Source organism: Gobio gobio (assembly GCF_949357685.1).
Source record: "Gobio gobio genome assembly, chromosome: 7".
In the NCBI taxonomy this organism is placed as follows: Eukaryota; Metazoa; Chordata; class Actinopteri; order Cypriniformes; family Gobionidae; genus Gobio; species Gobio gobio.
The window spans coordinates 34989588-35001443 of record NC_137103.1 but is presented as its reverse complement, the minus strand read 5'-3'; the positions used below and the strand labels follow the sequence as shown (position 1 = coordinate 35001443).

Genomic DNA, 11856 nt, shown 5'->3' with positions numbered 1-11856 from the left:
CTTCAATTCCTCGAGCTTATGATTCTTCTCGTCGAGGCGTTGTCTCTCTCTTACGGGAGGTAATTAACCATGTCAGAATATTTGAATAAGATATAAACTTCCCTTTTCTGTTCAGCGATTCAGTGATGCTCTAGAAGGAAACCCGATGCATTAAAAGCTGGGGGTGACACTTTTGAACAGGATGATGTCCACATTTTTCTTATTTTGTTTAAACTTTTTTTTTTTTACCCTTTAGAAGCAACAGAAGATACTTGCATGTTTCCCGGAAGACATATTAAGTACAATTTACCTTGATCTTCAAATTCAAAAAGCTTTTACTCCCTGGCTCTTAATGCATCGTGTTTCCTTCTAGAGCAGGGGTCTCCAAAATCGGTCCTGTAAGGCCACTGTCCTGCAGAGTTTAGCTCCAACCCCAAAGAAACACACCTGAACCAGCTAATCAGTGTCTTACAAGGCCCTAGTAAGACATGGGTTAGCTGGTTCAGGTGAGTTTAATTGGGGTTGGAGACCCCCGTTCTAGACCATCAGTGAATGTTTCAACCTTGTAATAGTTGTGTCCCTCGATTGTCCCTCAGTGTGAAAAGATGGTTCTCAAAATCATACAGTCACTGCTGGAAAGGGTCCATATGCGAAATATGCTGGAAAACTGAAGACTTTTTGGGACCTGGGGCCCGTTTCAGAAAGAAGGATAAGTGAAAACTCTGAGTATGTCAACCCTGAAATGAGAATACCATGGTAACTAACTCTGTGAACCTAACTGCGAGTGTGTTTTCCAAAGCTAACTATGGGCACAAATTCTGTCGTAACTCGCGTGGAACTTGCGACCATAGTTTGCTAACAATGTTTTGGGAAACGCACCCCTGGTCGGGAGCAGGTTATCTTCAGTAAACCCAGAGTTTCTTTCTGTCTCTGCCTTTTAAAGCTTAAGCGATTTTTAAATGCGTCATCCATTAATTTACGCTGCAAAAATGTTTTTCTTGTTTGTCTTATTTCAAGTACTAATATATCTAAAAAAATCAAGATACATTTTCTATATAAGAAATTAATAAACTAAGTGCATTTTACTTAAAACAAGTAAAATGATCTGCTAGTGGGGTAGGAAAAATCTTAATGCAAATAGAAACAAGATTATTTTTCTTATTCTTGTTCCCTTTGGCAGATCATTTGCTAAATAAGGGTTAGGGTGGGTTAGTTTTTTTTTGTTTTTGTAGCCATATCCACATGCATCTTTATTTGAGCGGTAGCATTTTTAAATGGTAGTTTCATTACCCTAATTAAGAAATGTAACAGGTTGGATTAGAGAACATTTAATTATGTTAACCTACACTAAAAAATGAACTTTCACTGTTGTTAGTTGCACTCAAATCATCCTTGTTCACATTACTTAAAGCAGCACTAGGTAACTTTTCAACCTTTACAATATATTTTCAAACCTTTTGTGATGATACATCGACTTACAATAGGTTGAATGACACGTCTGCCATAGCCTGACGGGGTCTGTATCGTTTTTAATCGTACTTTTAAACTTCGGGTTTCGGGTAGTAACCCGAGAACAAAAAGAACTACAAAATTCGACTGCTTTACGGCATATACATCACTTCCACCACCACCCCCACTTCCTTAAATTCAGACGTGCGAGCCAAACTATCATTTGTTTGCCGAATGTTATAGTCATGGCCGAAGCAGCACAGAAAAATAAGAAAGCAAAGGTTTTGTCAGAGGAAAGCAAAAAGAGGAAACGAGAAAGTGATGGGATTAAAGGCAGGACGAGGATCAACATTGGGCCAGCGTTTGCTCGTTGGCTTGAGCTGAAGGAGGAGGGGCTACATTCTTGCAAGTAAATACATAAGACGTACAAAATCATATTTTAGGATACCTAACATGTCTGTGATATTGGTTTATTTGTCTTGCCTCAAGCTATAATGCAAATCGATTTTTCAAATTTGCAGATTCATCTAGGGTAGCTTGATATTATAATATTGACGATATATGGTCATTACCTACCACTCAAACATTGAATTGAAGTATCATATAGATTCCGTAAAAACGGTAACCAATAGACTAGGCTACTATAATGACGCTGGCTTGTAAACGTGAGCATCGCGATCATTTGGCGTTTGAAAAAATTAAAACCCATAAAATTATATTCATATGACATGCTGAAACATATGCCACTGTACCTGGGATGAAGACATTTCACACGCGACGCAAGCAGAACACCTGCATGTGAACTCCTGTAGTGTTCAGGGCTATCATAGTTGTCATGTCAATAAATGCACGTGCGATGCATCCACTGATGTATAATAACAGTTTACGACAGTAGTAGAGGACAATACTGTTTCACAACTGTAGGGGGACCCAGAGAGCAAAAACTACCTAGTGCTGCTTTAAAAAATTAATGTAACTAAATTTACTTAGATTTACTGAGTGGTTTCTACTAAAAATGAGTATTGTCAGCTTTACTTAATAATTGTTTGCACAGTCAACTTAACATTGCTGAGTGAAACAAACAAACTGGGCAGTGGATCTGTAGTTCCCAGCATGCTTTGCAAGGGACTGCATTAGGGACTGTAAATTTAGGGATTAAAGTGTTATTTTATCTTTTTCAGTAAAGGGAAAGATGTTGTTAGTTTATGTTAGTGTTATGTGCAGTTATGTTGGACATTTAGAGGAGTTTCTGTAATTTTGTGGTTACCATTATGCAGAAGAGTGGTGCCTGTGTTTAGGCTGTGACCACTTATACAATCATCTATTGGATGGACTTCCTGTTCTCTATTAAATTATTCTAGAATTTTGTTTCTAAAAATATGCTCTATGTTATATTTAATAGTTTTCCACTTACACTAGTAGAGCAAGTAGTTAATTTAAAAAGGTAAATTAAATCAATAAATGTGTTCACTTAACATAAAAAACTTTTATAAATTTAATGTAACATTATTAAGTAAACTGCACATATAAATATTATGTAACTGACAAATTGAAAATGGTTTGTATTTACTTCAAGTCATGTAGCTTACACCCATGAACCTTTTTATGCTTACAGCTTTACCTGATTGAAGTGTTTTTTTATACTTAATTACATTGAAATAGACACTGAATGATATTTATTTAATAAGTCAAATGTTGGTCGAGTCGTGTAGCTTAGACCCATGAACCTTTTATGCTTACAGCTTTACCTGATTGAATTGTGTTTTTATACTTCATTTGTAGCTACTACCACTTTTTTTTCTGCCCATGGGATAGGCTACTATGAAAATGAATATTAGTTCAATAACTTACTGTTTTGCCATTTTTCACCTCTGATGTTATAACAGTGATTAAGAATAAAACTTGCACATTGACTCTGAAGTATGTGGACTTCTTTTTGTTGGGTGCTGTTGCCATGGTGAATCATAATTCCAGAGCTCCATTGGTCATGGCTTTTTATAGTCGTGGTGCAGGCACTTAACTCAGAGTCAGTCTACTCAGAGTTGATTGAACTAACTTAATTCAGCTGTTTAGAAATAAAAAGAAAACCTCTTAAATTTCCCTAAGGGCAAGTCAACTCAGAGTTAGTTGAACCTCCTTATTGAAACGGGCCCCTGGAGGATTTTTCTAAAGAACATTGGGTAGTTTAACTGCTCAGGACAAACAAGGCACTCAAGAACAACCATCACAAAACAAAAAAACAGCCGCAGATCATCCAGGTAACGACACAGTATTAAGAATCAATGGGACATAAACTTTTGAACAGGGTAAATAAATTCCGCTATTTTTTGTCTTATGTAAAATATCTTATTCAGGATAGGACTAACTAACAAAATGATGTGCATTTGTATGATGTCTCTTATTTTGTTAAAATTATTCACAGATTCTGCAAAGGGTTCACATACTTTTTCTTACAACTGTAGCCTAAATGGTAATTTGTCAAATTCATTAGTTTTTTTTTAAATCATGTACTCAAGATTTCAACAACACAAAAAGGATACGAAAGTTGTGCTGTGTGTGTAGTGATGTGTGATCAGATTTAACATGCACATGCTTCCAGTTGAATAATACGAAGACAAAATAGTAGAGAACAAGTTTCTTTAAAGCCCACCCCACTGAGAAAGGTAAAAAAATACATGAACTGAAACTTATTTGTACAAACACATGGGTCAAAATATCTCCTAAGTGCAGCACATATCTGATCAGCGCATTCAGAAATAGTCTGAGGTTGAGATGTTTTATCAGAAAAGGATATTTCAGACTTTTCAGTAGTTGCACCAAACATCAGTTTATGTATGCGTAAAGTGTGCTACATTTTTAAAGATGCAATAGTTAACTCTTGTCACAGCCACATTTAGTCAGTGAATCATATTTGACATTACACAATAAGCATATAAAAAGTAAATACAAAATGGTCATTACATGTAAATGTATTTCTTATCCATTTACCAGTTGAGTTAAAAAAAGAAAATAAAAAATGTTCCATTAGTCATCTTGATTGAACTTTCAATGGAATTTTGCTCACTTTGTATTTTTTAAGCAGCTTTACAATGTAGGCTATTGAAACAAAGTCTAGTTGGCTTTATTAGAGCTGAGTTTACACCACAACCTGTTCCAGAATGCCTCATGCATCTTCATGTCCTGTGGCCAGTCTAAATAGGTTCTAGTTTTTACCAGCCGGGCCAATCTATGATGGGAGGATAGCAAGCGAGACGGAATCATTTCTAGGAAGACAAGGATAAGAATGTCCCTGTGTTCTACCTGGAGCCTGGAGGTGGCCAGCTGCATCTCCAAAGAACACCAGTTGCTATAGAGGTAGTTGCGACTGACGAGACAAAGAGTCTGGCGACTTGCGTAGATGCTGTCCGTGATGTTTTCCACAATGTCTACTCCCGACTGTGCAGACAGAGACGCAAAAACGGAGGGCCGCGGCGCTCCAAGTTCGGAAGAAGTTCCTCCATGACCCATTGTTCATCCTTACCGCTGTAAGACACGAAAACATCGTAGCGGTACTGATGTTTACCATTCAAACGCAAAGCCTCTCGGAACCATCCACTAGTGATGTGATAGAAAGGCGCAATGTATTGGCCTGCAAACTTATACGACAGCACCACAATAATAAAGATACACAAAAAGGCAGAGGTGGAGGCAAAGAACACAAATTCGATTTCAAATGAGCAGTTCTCCTTAGCATAACCAATAAAGTTGAGGTGGTCAATTCCATTGTCAGTCAAACACTGCAGCTCTTTCATGGTGGGGTTGAACATGTAAACCTGCACCTTCCTGTTGTCCTTCACCCACGAGACCATCCACGCATTATCACAACTGCAGTACAGACCCAAGCCCTGAACATGGAGGTATTTTAAACTAGTGAGATGTTCCACCAAGTTTTGAAGAATGTTGACGTTATCTTTTGGAACGAAAACAAGACGTGTCAGTGCCTTTAAATCTTTAGTCAGACTTCCATCCAGAAAGAAGAATCTGCAGTTCGCCAGGATCAGCGTCTTGAGTTTTGTCAGATTGTGAAACATTACGGCCAAGTTTGGTTGCTTAGTTAAATCAATGTTTTCCAGTTTTAAGGTTTTTAAATGAACAAGCTGATTGATATCAGCCAAATCTCCGATATCTTCTGAGAACATTGAATTCAATTCCAGACTGACGACCGATCGGACATATTTCCCGATGAATTCATTTCCACAGCTCACATATGATGCATTTATCTGAAGTGTGACTACAGATGTCAAGAGTGAACTGTTGCAGTCCTCAATGGTCACATACTGACCTTTGATTTGGAAGTTTAGGGCCTGATCCAGTGTAGTATTACTCCCGACCACAAGCTGCATTGGTCTCAGGCCTGAGCTAATTAAAATATTACTCAAATTATATGGAATTATCCCAAATATTTCAGATAAATTCAGCTTGATCAGTGACATGCCAGGTGGGAAGTTCAGATCTCCCAGAAGAAGTGTGCCAAGGTTAATTAGATGTCCAAATGATTCAGGTTCGATATGAATTATAGGATTTCCTTGGAGATCTAGGACCATCAGTTTATATAAACCACTGAATGTGTGTTGATGAATGTAGGATAACTTGTTGCCACAGAAATATAGCTCTTTCAAATTGTTCAATCCAACGAAAGCAAAATCTTCAACGTTAGAAATGTTACTAAATGTTAAAGCTAGAGTTTCAAGATCTGTGAAACACATGAATTGGTGGTAAACTATCTTATCCATCTCACCTGCGCTTAGAATCATTACGGAAATCTGTTTGACTATCTGTGGCAGTGAAGAACAAAGAGATTGGAAATCATTTGGTCTAAGCGCATGCTTACTTATTTGAATAGAAGTGAGGTTCCTGAAAACCTGAAAGAACAAATATACGTCTAAGATTTCAATCTCATCCAGATTATTAAGCATAATGTTCTTAACATCTTCACAGCCACCTGAGATATTAGTAGTCAGTGGCAAGTAAACAGAAGAATAATAAACTTGTAAAGTCTCAATCGAATATAACTTTGCTGCTGTACACAAGACATCAAAGTAAAGTACATCCAACAACACGGCAATCAAATTATTGATTTTATATACTCCAATTAAAGAAAGATCTTTGAGGAAACCTGCTTTTGAATTGGATACAAAATCAAATACGGACAGATTTCCAAACATTTCCAAAGCTCCCTCATCTATATGCTCTAATTTTCCCAGATTCAGATGAACCTTTTCAATATTTAACACAGTAGATATGTAACTATGAGAGGTGTTGAAAACTGAGCAGTTTGGGTACTGAAGTCTATTTAATGAATCTTCTTCTAGATTAAACTGCTTCAGTGACTTTACATTTGTCAGTCGACACAGAACCTCCGATACATCCTTCAAACACGCATTAAATATGCATAATTTTTGCAAGTGAGGAATCGTTTCAAAAACATTTGATGCCAATAATGATAATGTATATTGTGAAAGAAACAAACTGTTAAGTGAGGGAAGGCGACTGAAATCAAGAGCTACCTCACAACAGGCATCTGAAACCAAGTAAGATAATCTTAATGAAGTTACATTTGTCAAACCATTAAAAGCTTCCGGAGGGATCTCTGAAAAACATCCAATTATTTCAAGGTAATCCAGAGAAGCAAATCGGGCAAACGAGTCTGGAGCCAAGGCACCGTGGCAGTCTCGATCCATTTGAATGCAGAGGTTCTGTAAGTTTGATGGCAGTCCACGCAGGTCTTCTTTAATGTCAGTGACATGATGGCATTTGGCCGTGTTTGGTTTTCCAGCACAGACTTGGACAGTTAGAAAGTCTTCCACATCACTGTAGAAAATACATTTACCAGCAGACCAAGACGAAACGCGTGGCGTCTGCAGAAATAGTATTAGAAATGAGAACAGAAGCATCATCTTCAATTCCTCGAGCTTATGATTCTTCTCGTCTAGGCGTTGTCTCTCTCTTACGGGAGGTAATTAACCATGTCAGAATATTTGAATAAGATATAAACTTCCCTTTTCTGTTCAGCGATTCAGTGATGCTCTAGAAGGAAACCCGATGCATTAAAAGCTGGGGGTGACACTTTTGAACAGGATGATGTCCACATTTTTCTTATTTTGTTTAAACTTTTTTTTTTTTACCCTTTAGAAGCAACAGAAGATACTTGCATGTTTCCCGGAAGACATATTAAGTACAATTTACATTGATCTTCAAATTCAAAAAGCTTTTACTCCCTGGCTCTTAATGCATCGTGTTTCCTTCTAGAGCAGGGGTCTCCAAAATCGGTCCTGTAGGGCCACTGTCCTGCAGAGTTTAGCTCCAACCCCAAAGAAACACACCTGAACCAGCTAATCAGTGTCTTACAAGGCCCTAGTAAGACATGGGTTAGCTGGTTCAGGTGAGTTTAATTGGGGTTGGAGACCCCCGTTCTAGAGCATCAGTGAATGTTTCAACCTTGTAATAGTTGTGTCCCTCGATTGTCCCTCAGTGTGAAAAGATGGTTCTCAAAATCATACAGTCACTGCTGGAAAGGGTCCATATGCGAAATATGCTGGAAAACTGAAGACTTTTTGGGACCTGGGGCCCGTTTCAGAAAGAAGGATAAGTGAAAACTCTGAGTATGTCAACCCTGAAATGAGAATACCATGGTAACTAACTCTGTGAACCTAACTGCGAGTGTGTTTTCCAAAGCTAACTATGGGCACAAATTCTGTCGTAACTCGCGTGGAACTTGCGACCATAGTTTGCTAACAATGTTTTGGGAAACGCACCCCTGGTCGGGAGCAGGTTTTCTTCAGTAAACCCAGAGTTTCTTTCTGTCTCTGCCTTTTAAAGCTTAAGCGATTTTTAAATGCGTCATCCATTAATTTACGCTGCAAAAATGCTTTTCTTGTTTGTCTTATTTCAAGTACTAATATATCTAAAAAAATCAAGATACATTTTCTATATAAGAAATTAATAAACTAAGTGCATTTTACTTAAAACAAGTAAAATGATCTGCTAGTGGGGTAGGAAAAATCTTAATGCAAATAGAAACAAGATTATTTTTCTTATTCTTGTTCCCTTTGGCAGATCATTTGCTAAATAAGGGTTAGGGTGGGTTAGTTTTTTTTTGTTTTTGTAGCCATATCCACATGCATCTTTATTTGAGCGGTAGCATTTTTAAATGGTAGTTTCATTACCCTAATTAAGAAATGTAACAGGTTGGATTAGAGAACATTTAATTATGTTAACCTACACTAAAAAATGAACTTTCACTGTTGTTAGTTGCACTCAAATCATCCTTGTTCACATTACTTAAAGCAGCACTAGGTAACTTTTCAACCTTTACAATATATTTTCAAACCTTTTGTGATGATACATCGACTTACAATAGGTTGAATGACACGTCTGCCATAGCCTGACGGGGTCTGTATCGTTTTTAATCGTACTTTTAAACTTCGGGTTTCGGGTAGTAACCCGAGAACAAAAAGAACTACAAAATTCGACTGCTTTACGGCATATACGTCACTTCCACCACCACCCCCACTTCCTTAAATTCGGACGTGCGAGCCAAACTATCATTTGTTTGCCGAATGTTATAGTCATGGCCGAAGCAGCACAGAAAAATAAGAAAGCAAAGGTTTTGTCAGAGGAAAGCAAAAAGAGGAAACGAGAAAGTGATGGGATTAAAGGCAGGACGAGGATCAACATTGGGCCAGCGTTTGCTCGTTGGCTTGAGCTGAAGGAGGAGGGGCTACATTCTTGCAAGTAAATACATAAGACGTACAAAATCATATTTTAGGATACCTAACATGTCTGTGATATTGGTTTATTTGTCTTGCCTCAAGCTATAATGCAAATCGATTTTTCAAATTTGCAGATTCATCTAGGGTAGCTTGATATTATAATATTGACGATATATGGTCATTACCTACCACTCAAACATTGAATTGAAGTATCATATAGATTCCGTAAAAACGGTAACCAATAGACTAGGCTACTATAATGACGCTGGCTTGTAAACGTGAGCATCGCGATCATTTGGCGTTTGAAAAAATTAAAACCCATAAAATTATATTCATATGACATGCTGAAACATATGCCACTGTACCTGGGATGAAGACATTTCACACGCGACGCAAGCAGAACACCTGCATGTGAACTCCTCCTGCAGTGTTCAGGGCTATCATAGTTGTCATGTCAATAAATGCACGTGCGATGCATCCACTGATGTAGAATGACAGTTTACGACAGTAGTAGAGGACAATACTGTTTCACAACTGTAGGGGGACCCAGAGAGCAAAAACTACCTAGTGCTGCTTTAAAAAATTAATGTAACTAAATTTACTTAGATTTACTGAGTGGTTTCTACTAAAAATGAGTATTGTCAGCTTTACTTAATAATTGTTTGCACAGTCAACTTAACATTGCTGAGTGAAACAAACAAACAGGGCAGTGGATCTGTAGTTCCCAGCATGCTTTGCAAGGGACTGCATTAGGGACTGTAAATTTAGGGATTAAAGTGTTATTTTATCTTTTTCAGTAAAGGGAAAGATGTTGTTAGTTTATGTTAGTGTTATGTGCAGTTATGTTGGACATTTAGAGGAGTTTCTGTAATTTTGTGGTTACCATTATGCAGAAGAGTGGTGCCTGTGTTTAGGCTGTGACCACTTATACCATCACCTATTGGATGGACTTCCCGTTCTCTATTAAATTATTCTAGAATTTTGTTTCTAAAAATATGTTTAATGTTATATTTAATAGTTTTCCACTTACAATAGTAGAGCAAGTAGTTAATTTAAAAAGGTAAATTAAATCAATAAATGTGTTCACTTAACATAAAAAACTTTTATAAATTTAATGTAACATTATTAAGTAAACTGCACATATAAATATTATGTAACTGACAAATTGAAAATGGTTTGTATTTACTTCAAGTCATGTAGCTTACACCCATGAACCTTTTTATGCTTACAGCTTTACCTGATTGAAGTGTTTTTTTATACTTAATTACATTGAAATAGACACTGAATGATATTTATTTAATAAGTCAAATGTTGGTCGAGTCGTGTAGCTTAGACCCATGAACCTTTTATGCTTACAGCTTTACCTGATTGAATTGTGTTTTTATACTTCATTTGTAGCTACTACCACTTTTTTTTCTGCCCATGGGATAGGCTACTATGAAAATGAATATTAGTTCAATAACTTACTGTTTTGCCATTTTTCACCTCTGATGTTATAACAGTGATTAAGAATTAAACTTGCACATTGACTCTGAAGTATGTGGACTTCTTTTTGTTGGGTGCTGTTGCCATGGTGAATCATAATTCCAGAGCTCCATTGGTCATGGCTTTTTATAGTCGTGGTGCAGGCACTTAACTCAGAGTCAGTCTACTCAGAGTTGATTGAACTAACTTAATTCAGCTGTTTAGAAATAAAAAGAAAACCTCTTAAATTTCCCTAAGGGCAAGTCAACTCAGAGTTAGTTGAACCTCCTTATTGAAACGGGCCCCTGGAGGATTTTTCTAAAGAACATTGGGTAGTTTAACTGCTCAGGACAAACAAGGCACTCAAGAACAACCATCACAAAACAAAAAAACTGCCGCAGATCATCCAGGTAACGACACAGTATTAAGAATCAATGGTACATAAACTTTTGAACAGGGTAAATAAATTCCGCTATTTTTTGTCTTATGTAAAATATTTTATTCAGGATAGGACTAACTAACAAAATGATTTGCATTTGTATGATGTCTCTTATTTTGTTAAAATTATTCACAGATTCTGCAAAGGGTTCACATACTTTTTCTTACAACTGTAGCCTAAATGGTAATTTGTCAAATTCATTAGTTTTTTTTAAATCATGTACTCAAGATTTCAACAACACAAAAAGGATACGAAAGTTGTGCTGTGTGTGTAGTGATGTGTGATCAGATTTAACATGCACATGCTTCCAGTTGAATAATACGAAGACAAAATAGTAGAGAACAAGTTTCTTTAAAGCCCACCCCACTGAGAAAGGTAAAAAAATACATGAACTGAAACTTATTTGTACAAACACATGGGTCAAAATATCTCCTAAGTGCAGCACATATCTGATCAGCGCATTCAGAAATAGTCTGAGGTTGAGATGTTTTATCAGAAAAGGATATTTCAGACTTTTCAGTAGTTGCACCAAACATCAGTTTATGTATGCGTAAAGTGTGCTACATTTTTAAAGATGCAATAGTTAACTCTTGTCACAGCCACATTTAGTCAGTGAATCATATTTGACATTACACAATAAGCATATAAAAAGTAAATACAAAATGGTCATTACATGTAAATGTATTTCTTATCAATTTGTCAGTTGAGTTAAAAAAAAGAAAAGAAAAAATGTTCCATTAGTCATCTTGATTGAACTTTCAATGGAATTTTGCT

The 11856-nt window shown here is 36.8% G+C and overlaps 1 protein-coding gene across 1 annotated transcript; it reads right to left on the bottom strand.

Annotated features, from left to right (window-relative positions):
- Positions 1-4539: 4539 nt before the first annotated feature.
- On the bottom strand, positions 4540-7370 carry LOC307129674 (uncharacterized protein; the record flags this gene model as incomplete). The annotated part of the gene is given in 2 exon segments (XM_079822296.1): positions 4540-4856; positions 4859-7370. Coding segments are annotated over 2 exon segments (2823 nt in total). The 5' UTR covers positions 7365-7370.
- Positions 7371-11856: the final 4486 nt, after the last annotated feature.